This window comes from Carlito syrichta, unplaced genomic scaffold, assembly GCF_000164805.1.
Source record: "Carlito syrichta isolate Samal-C Ts95f unplaced genomic scaffold, Tarsius_syrichta-2.0.1 Scaffold303331, whole genome shotgun sequence".
Taxonomy (NCBI): Eukaryota; Metazoa; Chordata; class Mammalia; order Primates; family Tarsiidae; genus Carlito; species Carlito syrichta.
This window is the reverse complement of record NW_007247427.1, coordinates 1,159,665-1,180,522: the sequence shown is the minus strand read 5'-3', so window position 1 is coordinate 1,180,522 and position 20,858 is coordinate 1,159,665. Positions and strand designations below refer to the sequence as shown.

Sequence of the window (20,858 nt, the reverse complement as noted above, 5' to 3'; positions counted from 1 at the left end):
ATTTCATTTCCACTCTTACCAAGTTTAACAAGAAATTTAATGTTTGTTTATTGCTCTAATTCAAGTTCCGACTTTCTCACAACAGCACACAAAAGCATGCAACAATAATGAATGTCCCTCAGCAAGACACTGCCACATGTCAACACAGACACAGCTGTGAGACACTGAAATACCAAGTCTATGAAACTTACCAGGTTGTTTGTTCAATGCTGCCAGTGTAACTGCATGAGTCATAAACTTAATTGTCAGTCCTCATATAACAAATTACTGCAACATGATTGAAGTAGAGATTGGTTTGGAAGAAAACTTTATAAAGAACACAGCAGATTTAAAAAGTAGCCCTAATTTCAGGCATGAGATAGAGTGCCATGGGAAGCAATAGTCCTTCTAGAGTTGAGATCCATGCCTTGTTGGAGAGGGCAGATGTTGCTCAGTGGATGGTGGAGAACGTGCCAGATTCTATGCTGGTGAAATACACTGGAAATTCTCCCTCTGGGGTGCTGAACCTTGGAATTCACTGCAAAGCCACATGAAGGGGTGCTTGGAAGTGTTGCTTATGGGGAGATTCCTTGGTGGTGACATTCTGTGGTGAAGTTGCTCAACAGAATGCTGGGGTAAGCTGCTGGGTGCTTGAGCAGCTTTCTGCAGACCCCTGGATGCTATAGAAGCAGGTACTGCAGGAGTCTGGCTAGAGTAGTACATTGGAACCAGAAAGAGAAAGATCACTTCGTTCTCCAGTGTACCTCCAGCTGTCCCTACTGACAAAACTTAACATCATGCCAGCTGACAACAGAGCAAGATTGGAAGGGCTCAGCTCCATTTTGGGAGAGCAAGCAATAAGGATTGGATTTGGAGATGAGAGGTAGTAAATTGATACTTAGCTCAAGAATCTTATGTTACCCTATACCAATTTAGCATATATTCTGTTGGCTTGAGTAAAAGCACTTTAGAGGCTAGGAGTAAGTCATAATAGTTCTATTTGATATTCTTGAGTTTGTGAAATGAAGGAACTTCTGCTTGCAGGGAAGTTTAAAATTTGTAATGGTTATAGTTTAATAGTAATATTTAGGGAGGGAGAGGTAGTTGGATAATTATTAAATCAGTTAACTTGTGGTATGGCCTCTATGTTCCTATTTTTTAATGTTTTGTAATTTAAATGCTTCTTTTTTTTGTTGTTGTTTTTTTGAGTTGGAGTCTCACTCTGTCGCCCAGACTGGAGTGCAGTGACCGCTCCCAGCCACCGCAGCCTCGACCTGCTGGACTCCAGCAATCCTTGCGCCTCAACCTTCCAAGTAGCCGGAATTACAGGCACGCGCTACCAAACCCGGCTCATTTTTTTTTTTTTATTGTAGAGATGAGGTCTCACCTGCCCAGGAGGGTCTCGAACCCGCGGGCTCAGGCAGTCCACTCACCTCAGCCTCCCAAAGGCGTGGGATTACAGGCTGAGCCACCGAGCCCGGCTTAAATGCTTCTTATTCTGTTAAACTGTTGTACATGCTTATGTGTATGTTTCTGGCTATGTATGTTACTTAAATTTGTATGACATTAGTATAATATAACTTTCCTTTTTTTCCTTTAGAAAAATCTTGCAAAAATGTCTCTCTATCCATCTCTCGAAGACTTGAAGGTAGACAAAGTAATTCAGGTATGTCTAAATATTTTTTCTAAAAGTAAATGTAACATACATTATACTTACAGGTGAAGTAAAGCAAGTAGTTAAATAATGGACATATTCATTTGTATACTTCATAAACTTTTAAAAATTTCTATTAATTGCAGACTAAAAAGTTACAGAAAAACTAGCAATTGTCATTTCATGTCACTTTGAAGTTATAGGCATGGGATATTATTTCTTTAACATTTGACTTAAACTCTCCAAAGGTAGCTTGAATTTTCTTACTGCAATTTAAATTACATAGAATATATATATATATATATATATATATATATATATATATATATATTAAAAGGTGGAATATATATTATTTTATATATTCTATAAAACATATAAAATATATATTTTAAAATAGTCATAGTTATGTGTGAAATTCGTACCTCTTTTGGATCTTTAAGCATGACCAATCTTTGAAATAATTCTGTGCTTCCTCTTTGAAGTTAAAAATTACAGAAATAATGGAGTACGTGCTGCTTGTAGAAGAGCAGTAATGTGAACACACAAAGAAAGCGTGGTGACTTAGTTCCCTTTAGAGTTGGTGCGGCAGACATTTGATTTGTTCCTTCTCTAAATGACTGTGTTAGCGATTGTGGTATTTCTAATTTCACTGAGTCAAAAATTTTGATAGTCTTTAAGTATTAGCTTTGAATACAGTTACTACTTTTTAAAAATAATTTTTTTATTTTAAAGATGTGGGGTACAATTCAGTGAATCAGGGTTAGGTATACAAATGTTCATTATGCAGGTACTCTTGTTGATGAGATGTGAAAGAAGAAAGTCTGGGGTTAGAATCAATTCTGGCTATTTGGAAGATTTTTAGTAATCTTTTTAACCGGAGATAATTTATAGTATATAGTGAACTCATCTGCTTACAGTTAGCTTTCAACTTCATGCCTTACAAACTTAGAATCTCTTCAGCTGCTTATTATTTTAATTTGGCAGGATAAACAAAAAACTCCTTATCCTAAAGATTATTCTACTTGAGCAATTTACTCTAAAGTAAGATTTACTTCTCAGTAATTGATTAATGAGCAGAAAGATCTTCTTACAAACCTTGGAGAAGTCTTACGCAACCTGAAGAATACAAGTATTTTAGGCAAAATGTTGGCCTTACTGGGGTGAAAAGAAAAATAAATAGAAGTAACATGTGCGTAGCTGGGATATTAACTTTGTGGCAGTGGATGGACAAATTGTTACATGGGGGAATCATGAACAGTTATTTCATAGATGTACTGTGGATATTAAAATGTGGTTTATAAAGTCTCTAAAATCTACAGTTCAGCGGCCAGGACTTCGATGCTTCAAAATTTTAAAAAGCCTGTTCAGTCTGTTTTATCAATTCTTTCTTAAGTATTTTGTCAGAATTTTTCTCGTGTGGTTTTTATTTCCACAGTTCTTTTTTTTTTTAAAGCTTTTCTCTGAACTATTTAGCTTTCCAAACTAGTTATGAAGCCATCAATATGACATTAGTACATTCACTGAAAAGAAGATGGATGTGAATGAGTGAATGAGTGACTGTTCTATTCTTTGTTTTCATTCTTTTTGTTAACTTGTTATGGAATTGAACTTAAATTAACCATTGTTGGCTTTGATCAGAAGTTTTTGTTTTTGAAAACAGCAGAAAACGCAGAGTTAATATTGACAAATAATGAATTGAAAAATAAGAGGGCTACAATTTACATCACCCTGACCTCTTTAAGGAGAAGCAAATCACATGGATTATTTCTATTAAAAGACCTTTTATATCAGAGCAGAAAGTTGGCAGCAGTGAGTAAAGAGAGAGAAACATGGTTTTTTTATTCCCACTGGATTTAGAAATATTCCTAATCTTGCAATTAAACTCTTGGACTGGATTTTTTTTGTTTCATTTTCTAAGGTAGGTGATACTTAATATTTGTTTTTATTCTTGAGGTTCTGCTGAAAAGGTATAATGAACGATGGTAGTACTCATTTTCTTATCGGCCGGCTTTTTACACCACTGATGCTAAATTACAGCAGTGAACCTGACGGTTCATATTTTATAAACTATTTTGCAATATCTATCAGGCTGTGGCTTTCAGCATCATATAATTCCTGGACCTCTCTATCCATTCTAAATCCTAACAATGATATACAGAACCAGAGCTTGTCAGTTTCCTTATATGGTGAGTAGAATTTGACAGTGTGGAGCCACAAGCATGGTTTCTCCACATGCTTTTGTAAATGGCAGAAACAATAGGCCCTGGCAGCAACTGCCTGCTCTTGCTCTAGGAGTCACCCTTTTTTGCCACATTCTTCTCTCTTGTTTATTTTTACTATAAGTTTCATAATTACATTTATATAACTTTGCAGAGAGCTTTCTATATTCTTTAGTATTCCTTGGATAATAATAGTAGCAATGAAAGAATAGAAAATAACTACTATGAAAAGGATAAGTGATTTTTAAAATAATAAGCTATGTTTTAGAGCAATTTTAGATTCACAACAAAATTGATCAGAAAGTTATATCTTCTGTTCCCACACTTGCATAAACCTCTTCTCCTATCCACATCTGTAACAGAGTATGTCTGTTAACAATTGATGAACCTCATTAACATTCATTATTACCTAAAATCTGTAGCTTACATTAGGGTTCACTCTTGGTGTTGTATGTTCTACAGATTTTGAAAAATGTCTAATAATATGTATACAGTCATGTGTCGATGACAGGGTATGTTCTGAGAAACGCATTGTTAGACAATTTCGTTGTGCAAATATCATAGTGTACTTAAATCTAAATGGTATAGCCTACTACACACTTAGGCCGTAATGGTATAGCTTGTTGCTCCTAGGCTACAAATCTGTACAGCATGTTACTGTACTGAAATACTGTAGGCAGTTGCAATACATTAGTAAATGCTTGTATATCTAAACACAGAGAAGAAACAATGAAAATATGGTACAAAAGATTATTATAAAAGGATACATCTGTATAAGACACTTATAAATGGATCTTTCAGGAGTAGAAATTGCTCTAGGTAAATCACTGAGTGAGTGGTGAGTGCATGTGAAGGCCTAGGACATTACACTACTGTAGACTTTATAATCACTGGACACGGGCTACACTAAATTTATAAGACAATATTTTCTTCGGTAATGAACCTTTAGCTTACTGTAACTCTTTTACTTTATAAGCATTTTTAATTTTTTAACTTTCTGCCTTTTATAATAACAGTTTAAAACATAAATACATTGTATATCTGCACAAAATATTTATTTCCTTATTCTATAAGCTTTTTTCTATTTTTAAAACTGTTAATTTTTTAAAAATTTCAAACTTTTTTGTTAAACTAACATGTGTTCACATTAGCCTAGGTCTACAGAGGATCAGGATCATCTGTCCTTGTCTTCTGCTTTCATATCTTGTCCTACTACAACATCTTGGGGGGCAGTAACACACTTGGAACTGTCTTTTATGATAACAGTGTTTTCTTCTAGAAGACATCCTGAAAGATCTGCCTAAGACTTTTATAGTTAACTTTTTCTTTTTTTGCAATTAGAAGGAATATGCTTTAAAATAATGATAAAAAATATAGAAATATTGACCCCGAGGGTCAGGAAAGACACCCATGATGGGTGAGAGTAAGGAAGTGACAGAGAGACTTAGGAAGTAGAAAACTGAGGAGAAAAGATGATCTAGAAAAAACACACTCAAACTCACAAAGTACTGTTTGTATTCGCTCAACAATAACCCAGAAGCCTTCTGTGACCAAATGTGTGGAAGTTTCTCTCCATACATCAAGCAAACAATTGATTCTGCAGCAGATACTAGCTGGATATCCTCCAGTTAAATTCTGACATTTCCCTGGACACTTACCTAGCATCAGATCCTATCCTCCTTTCCACTAGTTACAAGTCTGGGCCTCTGTAATTTCTGACCCCCCAGTGTCAAGTTGGAGTTCCCATGACCCTTTTTTGGGTCTAATTTGCTAGAGTGGCATCCAAAAGTCAGGAAAACATGTTTGCCGATTTATTATAAGGGATTTTTAAAAGGAGACAGATGAAGAGAGGTGTAGGGTGAAGTAGGGAAGGGGTGCAGAGCTTCTGTGCCCTCTGCAAATATGCCGCCCTTCAAGAACCTCCATGTGTTGAGCTATCTGGAAGCTTTCCAAACCCTGTCCTCTTGGGCTTTTTTTTTAATGAAAACTTCATTGGATAAGACATGATTGACACCTGGACAACTGTTTCAAAATGTGATTGGAGAAAAAGAGTGTGATCTAATAATAATAGATTGAGTAGAGAAACCCAACAAGACCTGTCCAAAGTCTTCTTGGCCTCTCTGCAGCGTTCCTTCCTTAAGCATCCACTCTGGAATGAAGACCTTATGACTCACAATCAGATTAGAGTCTTGCCTTGGGCGAGTGAAGGGAGGACAGAAGGTCAAAGAGAGAGGGAGAATGTGTTTTCTGAGACCTGCTGCTGTGGCCTAAAGTGTTCCAACATTATAACAGGATTGTAACAAGGACTATAGGAGTTAGGAGCCAGAGGATGGAAACATGTGTATATAAATATAAATATAAATATAAGTATGAGTGTATATATGACATATACATGTAACACACACACATATATATGTAATGTCACAGATGGATACCTAAAAACTGAGGTGATTTTGAAATAAATTTCACCACAGAAAGCCATTACATGTTGGAATTATTTTTAGTAGTAAAGAAATGCTCTTACATCTTGAATCATTAAAGTTTCTTTTACAGGAGGAAAAAAAAGTAGAGTAAATACATAAGCCAGTAACATAGTTGTTGATTATCAAATATTATGTACTGTGCATAATTGTATGTGCTGCATTTTTATATGTATTTTATAAAAATGCTCTACTATGTTACAGAGACTGTGACGTCATGAGAATTTTTCAGCTCCATTATCATCTTATGGGACCATTGTTGTGTATGTCGTCTGTTGTTGACCAAAGCATGTAGCTCATATTCTGTATTGTGTCATACGGAATAGTTTCACTGCTCTAAAAGTTCTTTGTATTATGCCTGTTTATCCCTCCCAGCAACCCCTGGCAACCACAGATCTTTTAAAAAATGTCATATAGTTGGAATCATATGTAGTTTTTTTCAGATTGGCATCTTTCACTTAGTAGTTTCTTCCATGTATTTTTATGCCTTTATAGCTAATTTCTTTCTAGTGCTGAACTGTATTTTTTTCTTAGAGGTGATTCAAGAAGTAGTACAACAAGCCTAGCACTAGCTCCTTTAAGCTGATCTGTGGTGACAAAAACTTTAAAATTCAACACATGTTGATTTTTTTTTGTTTTTTGGACTGCTATTTACAATTATAAAGATTTTTCATGCTGCATTTTGTTTCATTTCAGTATGTTGAACACATTGCAAAATAGTATTTTAAAATGACTCAACAAGTATATCAATATTTACAATACAAATAAATTTAGTACCAGTCAAAGCTTTTGTAAGCTTTTCTTGTTTAAATTAAAATTCCATCTCTCTAGGCATCTTTGGGACTGTTCTTGGCATTGATTTCAGAGCTAGGTTGAGAGATGAGTATAAACTTTATTTTTAGTTAACGAATTTCCAGTTATATAAAAAGTGATCATTAGTGATTGGTTATACAATTTGTTACCACACTTATCTCGATGACATATGGCTGTTTCAGAAAATCAAATCTATCTGTAAAGGACAAAATATTTTTATCAGTGGGATACTTAATATGATGTAGGCTATCAAGACAACCTTGAGAGTTTACTTAGGCATGAGTAGCACTGAGAAACAAATATTTTGTCAAGGTAATTTTGGTAAGTTTGTTTAATAGTTACCAATTGTATTATTTTGTCATCATCCCTTTATGTCAATGATAAAGTATGGTTTTTTGCATAGTTTGTAATATTTTTAAAGTATTAGGTATAGCATAACCCTTTCCTACACTTGCTAAAATGAAAATATAGATTATTTCATTGAGACATGCTTAAATGGTAAAATAAATATTAGCAACTAATTTTTTAGGTGTTTTTCTGATATGTGACTTTTTATATGAATATGACTGAGATTTTTTCTTACGTAAATAAAATATTTTCACTTGGACTAATTAGTAAAAGACTAATGAAAATGTAAAATGTATTGTTACCCATTTTAGAATGCACTTTAAAAATAGTAATTTTTAAATTTGCAGCAACACTATGAAATAGTCATTATAAGATATGTAGAATGGTGCTTAATCAATTTTTATATGGTGGTTTAAAAATATTTAGAGTATCAAATATATTTTTTATTTGCAGATTTCCTTTGAAAAATGTATTGCTGACATGTTTGAAATTAAACCTTGTTAATTTTCAGTGCTTTCATTTCTTTTTGGAAGCATTGAATTTAACTTATAAATTATATAAGAATTTTAAGTAGGTATTCTAGCATGTTGTTAGAATTATCTTCTTTTCTTTTTCAGGCTCAAACTGCCTTTTCTGCAAACCCTGCCAACCCAGCAATTTTGTCAGAGGCTTCTGCTCCCATCTCTCAAGATGGAAGTAGGTTTATACTTTGGGTTTATTTTCTGTGAGCAGAAATATTTGTTGAGTCTTCTTTTGCTGAAATAAGGGATCCGGGATTTATTTGTTTTTGACAGACTGCATAAAATTGGTGGTCAAAGCCCTAGTAGTAATAAGGAAAAAGGTTTGCTTAAAAAAAAAATTATTTTAATCAAGAGAGTTAACTGTGAATATGGAGATGTGTTTTATGTTTTGATAATTGATTTTAACCTGACTCATAAGTCCCTAACATATGTCTGATTTATTATGGAAAATCCTTACATGTGAATTGCAATTGCCGCATGAAGCTGCTCTTGAACTTTCTGAACTGTCTTCTATCTTTGCTAGAGGAACTTCTGAAATTTCCAACCACTTGCTTTTTTGAGGAGCTTCCCAAATCCTGGTGTCTTTATTCAGTCTCTATAATCCTATCGTTGGTTTCTTTTTCTTCAAAGTTCAGAATGATTCAGGACAGAATTCTTAAATAATATGACTTAAGATACTAAGTATTAAATCGATTTTTTTGTGGCTTTTTAAAAATGTATATAACCATTGTTTCTTTTAGAAATTTTGCTTTAAGTCACAAATATGTAAAAAAGAGCTTTTGGAAATAGTGCATAACTACTAAGTTAAATAATGTTAGTATTTAAAAATACCATTTCCATTTCCAGAATTTCATTGGCGTGTGATTAACATTATTAAAATAATATAGCACTAAATAAATTTACAAGATTTTTAAAAATTATTAATTCAAAAGAATCATTTCATATCCCTATTTATGGAATGAGTTATAAAGTAGCTGATTTGACAAGTAGACAGTTTTGAATTGAAGAATCAGTGATATTACTAAATTCCTAATCAAGTATATTTATTTTAAAAACCGGGAAGGGCAAAGTAGTTTGTTTGGAAAAATTATTTTTGCTTTTGAGTATTTAGAAATTTGAAGTTGTTTCAGTTGAAGTATTTTCGTATTTTATGACTTGGACTTTAAACATTTTCTGTATTTTGCATTTCTGTTTGTCATCACAGAGATGGGGGAGGTACTCTTCCAAATTGGTACTTTAAATTCATCCTAGAGTTTATGACTTAAGTGTAATTTTTAAAAACACAAACAGAAGCCCATTATAAAAGTAGTTTTCATTTTGAGTATTCTGCAAGTACCTTTTTCTTTATTATTCATTGATTCATTCATTCATTCATTTATATTAGATCTCTATCCCAAACTGTATCCGGAACTCTCTCAATACATGGGCCTGAGTTTAAATGAAGAAGAAATACGTGCAAATATGACCATGACTCCTGCTGTACCAACTCAGGGGGTATGTATAGTGAAATTAGCTTTGATTTATAAAAAATGACATTTTACACATAGATATAAGCTCTCCTTTTTGTGGCTCACTCATGAACTTTAGTATTGATCTCACTTTTCAGAAATGTGCTAGACTTTTTTTGGATATCATTTTGTATATAATCTGCTTCATTTTGTGCTATTACCACCATTTGAATTTATTAGGACTTAAAGATTCAGATACCTTTTACTAGTCCATTCTCCTTTGTTTTCTGCATTTAGTCTGTTACTAAAACCTAATGATTCTGTCTCTTCCATGTTTCTTGTACTAGTTTTATCCATTCTAGTTCTACCATAATTAGGGTTTCGGTACTCCTAACCTAGGTTATAACAAGTGCTTTCTTTTATTTCCTTTAGTAACTTACTGTGTCAAACAGTACTAAACTACTAGCAGATTAATGATTCTGAAGTGTACATGTCTATCATATCTTTTCTTTATTCATAATCTTTTAATATTATTTCCGAAATCCAAAGGTTCTTATAATTAGATCCCAGATTCTAGGCTTATATAGTGACTCTGATAACTGTTTATTAAGGTCTTTGCTATGACCATAGCACTTTGTAGCACTTACTATAATTTCAGTTAAATACTTCACAAAGTAGCTGTGTCTGTCTTGCTGCCTTAACCCCAGTGCTTGTGTAGTAGCTGGCATCTATTTACCAAATATTTATTGAAAACTTGCTTGTGTCTGTCAGGATGCAACTGAGAAAACGAATCATAGTAGTTATTTCAACAGAGGTAATTTAAGAAATTAAAGAGCTTGAAGAATTGGAAAAGCAAAAATGAACACAGATGTAATTGAAGCACATTTGCTGTTGTCTCCCAGGACTAGGGTAACACAGGGAGGAAGTTCAAGTTAACAGAACCTAGACTCTTGGAGGAAGAGTCCCACAGAGCTGGGACTCAGAGGTTGGAGGAGGGGACGCTGCTGGCATTACTGGTACCTCTGAGGGGTTGTAATGAGGCTAGTTCTGGGAGTGTGAGTAAAAGCTGGGAACTGGAACCAGCTGCTTCCACCAAGGATAAGGGCTAAGCTCAGGCAGTACTGACAGGAACAGGAAGCACACGGGAAGCAACAAGGTGCTTGTCACTGCAGTCCCTAACAAAGGAAAATGTAATTTGTACAACTAGGCCCAGCATCTCCAAGTATAGTCTAGAAGGGTGGATTTGGAACTGACAAATGGTAACTTAATACCTGTTACCATCTGCCCTTTGACTACTCAAATTCACACACATCACAGATATTTGAATATCATGTGACAACAGTAACAACTTTACACTTTCCCTTTCAAAGTTGCAGCTCTTCATATAGTCGAGGTTCAGACTCTTCTATAAAGTTCCCCATAATAAATACTAGACTTTAATGGTTGCTCATGATTTCTATCACATATTCTTCTTTTTGTTTGTTTACAACATTTAGAAGTATAAGAATCATTCTTAACTCAGTAGTATACAAAATCAAGCCAAGTATCCCTTGATATAAATTAAATCACTTTCACACTTTCTCCAGAAAGGGATGATACCAGTTATTGTGACCATCTCTGGGCAAAGGTCATGGTCTTGATTGGTCATGATATTAATTATCCTTCTAAGTGGTCATATTCCCAGCTGAATATTTTTAACTTAAAAACAAGCTATAAAGTTAACCACTACCAACAAAAGGAAAGGGTGGAGGAGCAAAAAGATTAATTGCAATATTTATAGAAAATATATAAATACAAGAAAGAAGATGGTCGTAATTGCTGTGATTCATATTTTAGTAACTTGCACGAGGCAGTAGTTAATATTTATGATTTCCTTTGTTCACTGCATGTATGCTTTGTTCTCTTTGCCTTTGGCCAGCATTTCTGCTTGGTTTTTTTTTGTTGTTGTTGTTGTTTGTTTGTTTTTAAACCTTGATACCTAGAGCAGCTGTGACCTAGATCTTCATTTTTGAAGTGTCTGAATCGCCAGGGCTCCTTAGTGCCCTGCCTTTCTTTCTTTCTTCTGTGTTTTGTTTTATTTTAATTTGTTACTGGAGACTTCTGTTAACTCTTCCTATCTAGTGAATTTTTCATTTCACATATTTTTCTTGATGTTCCATCTGGTTCTTTTCTTCACCCCAGCTTTATTGAGATATAGTTGACAAATCAAAGTTGTATATATTAAAGGTGTACAATGTGCTGTATTGCTATATGTATACATTGTGAAATAATTACCAAAATCAAGCTAATTGACACATCTATAATCTCACAGTTACCTTTTTTTGGAGGGGAGTTGTGCTGAGAACACTTAAGATCTAAAATTTACTCTCAGCAGATTTCAAATATATAATAAAGTATTATTAACTATATTTGCCACCCAGTACATTAGACCCCCAGAACTTACTCATAACTAAAAGTTTATACACTTTGACCAGTGTTTCCCCCATTCTTTCTACCACCTACCCCCCGCACGCGCGTGTGTGTATGTATACACACACATATACACACATTATACACACACATCACATTTTATTTAACCATTCATCTGTTGACAAACACTTGTTTCCGTGAATAATGCAGCAGTGAACATGGGAGTGCAGATTCTCTTGAGGTTGTGATTTTATTTTCTTTGAGAATATACCCAGAAGTGGGATTTCTGGATCGTATGGTATTTCCATTTTTAAATCTTTGAGGGACCTTTGTAATGTTTCTATAGTTTCTGTGCCATTTAAAATTACTACCATCTGTGCACAAAGGTACTATGTTTTTCATACCCTTGCCCACACTTATATCCTATCTTTTGATGATAGCCATCCTAACAGATATGAGGTGATAATTCATTGTGCTTTTGATGTATATTTCCCTGATGATTAGTTATTTAAGCACCTTTTTATATGCCTGTTGTTCATTGTATGTCTTTGGGGAAATGTCTTTTTAGGTTTTTGCTCATGTTTTAATAAGTTTTTTTTTTTTTGTTTTTGTTTTGCTGTTGAATTCTATGAGTTCCTTACATATTTTGAATATTAAGCCTTTATCAGATATATGGCTTGTAAGTAGTTTCTCCCATTCTGTAGGTTGCCTTTTTGTTTTTGGTGTTTCCATTGCAGTGCAGAAACTTTTAAGTTTGGTGTAGTCCCACTTGTTTTTTATTTTGTTTTGCCTATGCTTTTGGTGTCATGTCCAAGAAATTATTATCAGGATCACTATCAGAAAATGTTTTCCTGTTTTCTTCTAGGAATTTTATGGTTTTAGGTTTTATATTTAATCCATTTTGAGTTGTGTGTATGGTATGAGGGTTCAGTATCATTCTTTTGTATGTGGACACACAATTTTTCCAACACCATTTATTGACAAGACGTCATCCTTTCCCCATTGTATATTCTTGGCACCCTTGTCAAAGATTAGTTTGAGTGTAAATCTGCTGCTTTTTTATATCATGTATTTCTCTTATCACTCATGGTTTCTTTTTAAAAATTGAGCATATTTATACTAGCTGTTTTAAAATCTGTCTGGTAATTATATGAGTTCTTGTCATTTTTTAGTCCCTTTGTGATTTTTCTCCTGATATGGGTTACATTTTCTTATTGTTCACATGCCACCTGCTTTTTTAAATTGATGCTGGACATTGTTAATTTTACATGTTTAGGTGCTGGATTTTGTTGTATTTTTAAAGAATGTTGGCACTTTTCTGGCAGGCAGTTAAGTTAATGTAGATCTGCTTGATTCTTCAGGGACTCATTTTACACTTTGTTGGGGGTATGTCTGTAAGTCTAGGGAATCCCCATTAGTAAAGAAGTGTGTTCACTCTAGAGTCTCTCCTGAGTGCCCTTGGGTATTCAACAAGCAATCTCTTACCTGGCTGGTGGATACTTGAATGTCTCTCAACCTTATAATAAGATCCCTAAACATCCTTTTCCTAGCCTGTGGAGATTCACCTCATGCATACTTGGATTATTACTCAGCAGCAGGCACAAGGGGACCCCTTTGCAGATTTCTGGAGCTCTCTTCTTTCGAGTTTCCTCCCATTCCAGCTCTGCCCTGAAGATTCTAGCTGCCTCAACCTTCCTGACCTATCTGTATCTCCTCAAATTAGCGAGAGCACGGTGCTCTGTTTGGGATTCCTTCAAGTAATTTCTTCTGTAACTGTACTGATTTCTAGTATAGTAAATTTTGTATGTGTTGGACTACCAGCTTTATAATATTTACTCAGTCAGAATTTATAGTCATTCTGATGGAAGTGAGTTCCAACTAAATAATGCATTTGCTTTTTATTTCTTTTCCTATACTATTACCGGACTTTTTTTTTTGTCTTATAGATGTAATGAACTTTTCAGCTTTTGTAGTCCTTCATAAGTAATTTCTTCGGGCATTGTGTTCTGATTTCTAGTATAGAGTTTGAATGTCTGGTATAGTATTTGTGTATGTGTGTGTTACTCCTGTTAGACTCTCAGCTTCAGACTATGCTGTTGGAATTACCATGAATTCTGAATGAGTAAATTTCCAATTTGAGATGTTTCAGTAGCTGAGGTTCTTTTTTAAATCACTGTCACTCTAAAAATCATAGTTCTTAGGCACATTAGAACTCCTTGTGTCTTTTTATGAAAAACTATTAAGAAGCTTTGGTAATCTCTTCTCTTTTTTTTTTTTTGGCTGGTTGGTTGAGGAAAGAGTCCACCTAAAATAAGAAACCAGTCTTAGTTATGAAAGCGAAAAAATTAGAAACTTGTACCTGACACAAGCTCCTAATTTGTGCATATGAGGTAGTTCATAGATGATTACGTGTGCTGTGGCTCATACAATGTGTACTTTTCATTTAATCCTCGCAGTAACACTGTAAGGCAAGAATGTTGTTCTTTTTATAGAAACTCTGAAAGGATAAGTAGAGTGTAAACGATCATAACACCTAAAAGAACTCCAGGAAATGTGTGCCTCAAAAGTATGATATGGCCTTTAAGTTAAGAGTAATATATTTGAGGTGAGGACAAGCCAAAGTTCATGTAAAGCTAATGGCAGTGCATTCAAATGGCAACAGAGAATGTAGGTCATTGAATCTATTAGAGATAATACATATGGAGATAAGTTACTGAGGAATTAGTAAATAAAATCAGTGTCATTTTTGCAGACATTGAACTTCATGTGAAATAAATTATTTGTGGACTACTTTTTTGGAAAACCACAAATGAGTATGTTTCAGTTAACTATCATTGTAGAGTCTTTTCAAGGAGACTATTTCTAAACATTGACACATGTATGTTTTTGTCAGCAGTTGGTAGCGAGACCTTCCAGTATGAACTATATGGTGGCTCCTGTAACTGGTAATGATGTTGGAATTCGTAGAGCAGAAATTAAGCAAGGGATTCGTGAAGTCATTTTGTGTAAGGATCAAGATGGAAAAATTGGACTCAGGCTTAAATCAGTTGATAATGTAAGTATTTTAAATATCTATTTGAATTTGTTTAAATAGCTTAAAGAATATAACATGATTAATAATGATTAAAATAATTTGAAATTCAAATGCTTTAATTATAATGATGCTTCTATAGTTGAGGATATCTTAAATATGCTAACTTAAATTTGTTCACTTGGAGATGCTCTAATTTGAGGAGGCATAATTGGGACTTTCAACCACATTACATTGAAAGACTTTTTTTTTTGAGTAACTGGAGTAAAGTTCACTGGCGTACATATATTATAACATAGTTTGTGTAACATAATTCTGGTATTTAAATAGGGCAGCATATGTGAAAGTGAAGATAAAGCTGATCAGTTAGAACTGATGTGTGGGCCTTTTTAAACCAGATGATGATTATTTAACTTGTGAGATGGTTTTGCAGATTTGTTATTTTCATCCTTCAGATTTGAACTGAATAGGTTATTTTCTAAGTAAAAGTTTCTTTCAAATTAGGGCAGCCATTACTTTACCTTATAAATCGCCTCTCACCTTATCATACTGAAGATATGAAACAGAGTTACTCTCTGAGGAACCATTTAGAATTGTTAAGGACATGCTGGGTCTTGTCCTGATTTATAGTTTTAGCCATTACCTTACTAGATTCTGTTTCAGTCTTATGGCTCATTAGCTCAGTGCATCTAGCCTTTTCACATAGAAAAGTATAAGAAGTGTGGTTCACTGCTTTAAATGGATGAGGCAGATCTTGGCTTTGGTCCTGCCTGCCTACACAGGGGGCTGAGACCATCCGCATCTGTTCATAGTTTATTCAAGGCACGTCAGTGCGCTTGTTTAGGCAGCTCTCACTTCGCTGCTCTTTCTCCCTTTCTCTTCAGGGAATAAAGTAAACTACTGCCCCTTCTGCCAGGATTTCTCTTCTGCTCTTTTCCTCTGTCCTAGAAAGAAAAGAGACTTTTCATAGGACCTTTGGTCCCCTTGTAGGTATACTTGCAGTGGGTTTGTCCACTTGGCCAGAGCACATTGGTTCACTTGTGGGGTGCCGCCTAACTCTTACCTCCCATTCTATTGTGTAACAGACACAGGAAAGAAATGAGGATTAGGATTACAGAAAGAGTCTAGCTTTGTAGATGCATTCATATTTTATCAGGTTTACGCTTGCTTTATATTTACTTATTTGTATTTTGTTCAACATCTGATTGAGTAAAAATATCCATGTTGGTTTATTTCTTAGTTAATGGTACTTGAGTTTTCTGTATTTATTTCATAGTCCACTTAGTGTTATTTAATGTATCCTTCGTTTTAGGCTATCAAACTTTAATCTTATTTGATTATGCATTATTTAGCAAATGGGTAAAGAAATCCTTCAGCTCGAAAGGAGAATTATGATGTTAAACTGTAATTTTTTAAACTGTGAAAGAACTCACCAAACTTACAAAACTTGAATTTTCCCCTGAGTATGATTATGTATGTACTAATTATTTGGTATTATATCAGACTCATAAAAGCTTGCATTTATTAAAGTTGTCCTACTTTATTTTCTTAATCTCTGTATTCCAGTTTGAAGGGGTTGAGATTGATAAGATGGGTCATGATTTGGGATAGAAATTACTATTGAGATCGTACTTCTTTTGCCTTATTCTTTTGTGTTATTGCCTTGATAAATTTTTCAGTTTCTTTTTGGGGGTTAACTTGACACACACTATTCATATAATTTTCTCTATTTCAGTTTTGTCATTAGGGTAGATTTCTAACATAAACAGTTGTTTCCCAATTTTCCATCTAGAATTCTGTGGAGACATGGGCAGCAGAGACTTTGACATTATCAGTGAACGGTTGACCAACATTTTTCAATCCAGGAATATAAGGAAATGAATCATAGTTTCAGTTCATATTAGTACTTTGTTTTTATAATTTTTTTCTTCCACAAATTCCTAAATAAGTCTGTCTTAAGATCTAAAGACTTTGTGACCTGCTTATTACATAAACTTTGGTTTAGAATATATAGTTAACTAAGATAATATGGTAGTATTGTATATGGGAAGATTATTTAATTTTCTTAATTAAAAGGTGATTTTATAGGGCTTCTATTATATATTTACCAAGAGTAGCACAGTTTTACATTTAGTAAATAAAGCCTCAGTGGAATTAATTTTTAATATGTTACCATATCATAATGATGGTAAATGACCAAAGTTATTTTCTTATTTTCTAGGGTATATTTGTTCAGTTAGTTCAAGCTAATTCCCCAGCCTCTTTGGTTGGTCTGAGATTTGGGGACCAAGTACTCCAGATTAATGGGGAAAACTGTGCAGGCTGGAGTTCTGATAAAGCACACAAGGTGCTCAAACAGGCTTTTGGAGAGAAGATTACAATGACCATTCGTGACAGGTAAGCTGTTAATGAACAGCTCAAATGGAAATTCAAGACTAGGTTTCCATTCTCTGGGCTTTCAGGACTCTGTGAATATAGTGTTTTGTTGCAGGAAATAATCAAGTGTTATTGATGAGCCGTATAGTCTTGCAGTTAGGAGGTGCAGATTTTTCTTACATAACTTGATTTGTTTTTAATAGCATTCTGATTTTATATATATACCTATTTCAGAGTATAAGACAAATCTCTACAGAAATATAAAATGTATGTTGGGTTAGTAAGTAGCAGGGCATCTCTGGCCTCATGTTCCAATTTACTGCTTAGATACATCCTCCCTTGCGTGTTCTCACACACAAGGTGATCCCTCCATAAGAGGGATGGACCCTGCATAGACTTGCAAGAGGTCTGAGAGTTCTGAAAACCACATCTGGAATGTGGGGAGTTGTGAAGCAGTCGTTTTCAAAAGGATGGGGGGATACTCTAGTTAGCACTTAGTTCATTTAAAATTTTAAACATTTAGCACATAAAATATGAGCCTTTATTTTTTTTTGCCCAGGCCTCACCAGGTTGGTGGACCTATATCACATTGTTAGTATAAGCTTTTGAGTTTTTGTTTCTTCACATTTAAATTTGTGTTTTATTTCTTTGTGTTTCCAGTTTCTCATATAGTTTAGTTATTTAGGAAATGTTTTAGGTGAATATTACGTTTACTTTATAGCTAAACAGTTTGAGAGAGTAAGATGGATCAACAAGAAGTTATGGCTGTTCTGAATTTTCTGATATGTTTCCAAGTTTATTATAAAGCCCTATGATAACATAATAGCAGAGTTGTAGAGAAGCAAGCAAGTGCAACTGGTGTGACATCTTTTGAGAGTGGACAGCTTGGTTGCCTTTTTATAATAGCTGCATGCCTTCCTTTCTAAAAGGGCTTGAGGAACTTAAGTCTTATTGCTTCTATAGTTCTTAAATATGGCAACAACAAAAACATACTATTAAATTTTCTAAATCAAGATTTGAGAAATATTATAAAGGTTTCAAATAAAGGAAACGTTCTCTAAGAATAATTAGGCTCCAAAAATTACCAAAAGTTAATAAAAAATATTTATTTTTACTACTGAGATTTAGTTCAAAGTCTATCTCATTCTTAATGCTATGTAAAGTCTTATAAATTTTAAAGGAAAAGCAAAGCATATTGATAAAAACACATGAAGCATTGTGTTCAATTGTCTTTGATACTTAAAGAAGGAAGTATTAATTAATTAGCAAACCAGTCAATCCATAATGAATATTTTAAAAAAATCTTTTACACAAAGGTGTTCTGTGAATATATAGTATCAGAGGCATAATATATTTATTAGAAATATTTAGTATTTGTTATAACAGTATCCAATATGGCAGACTTTATGGTATATGAAATCCATTAAAATATTTGCCTTTGAATTAAGTTTTTAATTGAACCCATTATATTTATAGGCCCTTTGAACGGACAATTACCATGCATAAGGATAGTACTGGACATGTTGGCTTTATCTTTAAAAATGGAAAAATAACATCCATAGTGAAAGATAGTTCTGCAGCCCGAAATGGTCTTCTCACGGAACATAATATCTGTGAAATCAATGGACAGAATGTCATTGGATTGAAGGTAAGAAGCAGGCCTTATGCCTTGTTCTGCCAGCTTAATTTTAGAAAATATGTTTACCTCTTGACTTTATTTAGATGGTTCTGTTTTCATATTGACTTCCAAAATACAGAAACTCAGTGGGAGGTGGGGGACATGGGACCTGGTCTCTGAATCTGGCCAGTCACAGGAAATATTTGAAGTGTTACCTGAATTACAGTTCCTGTAATAAAGGGACTAGACTAAATGATCTCTGAAGTCCCTTGAGCTAGAGTTCTGTGGCAACACGGGCAGCAGAGATTTTGATGACATTATCAGTGGACGACTGACCACCATTTTTCATTCCAGGAATATAAGGAAACGAATCATAGTTTGTTCATATCAGTACTTTGTGTTTATAATTGTTTTTCCTCCACAAATTCCTAAGTAAGTCTGTCTTACGATCTAAAGACTTTGTGACCTGCTTATTTCATAAACTTTGGTTTAGAATATATAGTTAACTAAGATAATATGGTAGTATTGCATATGGGGAGATTATTTAATATTCAGTAATAAAAAGATGATTATATAGGGCATATATTGTATATTTATTTACCAAGAGTAACACAGTTTTACATTTAGTAAATAAAGCCTCAGTGGAATTAATTTTTACTATGTGTTTTTATCAGGATTCTCAAATTGCAGACATACTGTCAACATCTGGGAGTGTAGTCACTATTACAATCATGCCTGCTTTTATCTTTGAACATATTATTAAACGGTAAGTAGACAGTTCTTCAATGTAATACATATGGTTGTGTGACTTAATATAAGCACTGTACTTTATTTTAATACCTAAACCGTTGGTTCTTTTAACTAAGGAATGATACTGGTTTATCTAGAAATATGAAGTAAATTATTTAAATTGGTAAGGATAAATCCTCACAACTTCCCAATTAGGGAATAAAATTCACCATACACTTGCTAAATTTTGATACTGCCTAGAGGAAAAAAGATATTAAAGCGGAAGTGGGCATGCCTTTAGCTTTCAATCTGTAATTCAGTTGACTGCAGTTGCATTTTGCCTGCTACTCAGTAGAAGTCTAGTCATGGTAGTTCATGATGGAGATGCCTATGGGATGTTAGGAGTAACCATTTGTTCTTTCCAGCATCTCAGGAAATGTGTGGTCCTGTTATCTGTCCTTAGGAACTGAGGACTGGAACTTTACCTGTACGATGTCCACTTGTATACTTAATCCTGAATGGTACCCCACATCTTTAAAATAAAATATACACGTTAAAAAAAAGAAAACTGAGCGAGGAGAATTGAAAAGCGGAAGCAGGGTTACTTTCTCTAGAGCTTTTCAAATCCTAGCTTCTCTCATAGCTGTTTTTGTCAGGTCAGCTTGGAATCCTTCAGCATATCTGTAATGCATGTGAAAATGAGATTTTAAAGATTTATAAACATAACCCTTGTAATGAAATTTTTGTTTGGGCTGTCTTCTGATATAATGTACCTACTACTCTTCAAGAGGGGATAAAGGAATTATTGTCAGGACTGATTGTTCTAGAGTTCTCTTAAATCACTGGTCTCTTCTCCATTTCCTCCCCTGCTCATCACAGCCTTGTCATTTTTTTTTTTAAATTTTAAGTCACTGGCCTTGATATACAAGGACTCATTTGTATCCTGTCTTGCTTTTCTAGCCAAGATACAGATAGTCTTTCACACTGAGTCTCTGCCAGCAACTAAGTTCCCAGAGACCCTTCTGAGTTTGTATAAAAGACCTTCCCAGCCGGGCTCGGTGGCTCAGCCTGTAATCCCGCGCCTTTGGGAGGCTGAGGTGAGTGGATTGCCTGACCCCGCGGGTTCGATACCCGCCTGGGCAACTTGGTGAGACCTCATCTCTACTATAAATCAAAGAATTAGCCTGGTGTGGTAGCGCACGCCTGTAGTTCCATTACTTGGAAGGCTGAGGC

The 20,858-nt window shown here is 34.3% G+C and overlaps 1 protein-coding gene across 5 annotated transcripts in view; it reads left to right on the top strand.

The window, feature by feature from the left end:
* Positions 1-1,570: 1,570 nt before the first annotated feature.
* The window catches only part of SDCBP (syndecan binding protein), a 20,690-nt gene continuing 1,402 nt past the window's right edge, over positions 1,571-20,858 (top strand). The window contains exons 1-7 of one of the 5 annotated variants that reach the window (XM_008058402.2): positions 1,571-1,645; positions 8,111-8,189; positions 9,399-9,508; positions 14,768-14,926; positions 17,124-17,299; positions 18,755-18,926; positions 19,571-19,662. In XM_008058402.2, coding sequence (XP_008056593.1) covers positions 1,595-1,645; positions 8,111-8,189; positions 9,399-9,508; positions 14,768-14,926; positions 17,124-17,299; positions 18,755-18,926; positions 19,571-19,662 — 839 coding nt within the window. In that variant the 5' untranslated portion in view covers positions 1,571-1,594. Of the gene's footprint in view, positions 1,646-8,110; positions 8,190-9,398; positions 9,509-14,764; positions 14,927-17,123; positions 17,300-18,754; positions 18,927-19,570; positions 19,663-20,858 lie in introns of all 5 variants that reach the window. The other 4 variants (XM_008058401.2, XM_021712505.1, XM_021712507.1 and 1 more) reach the window with 4 other exon arrangements.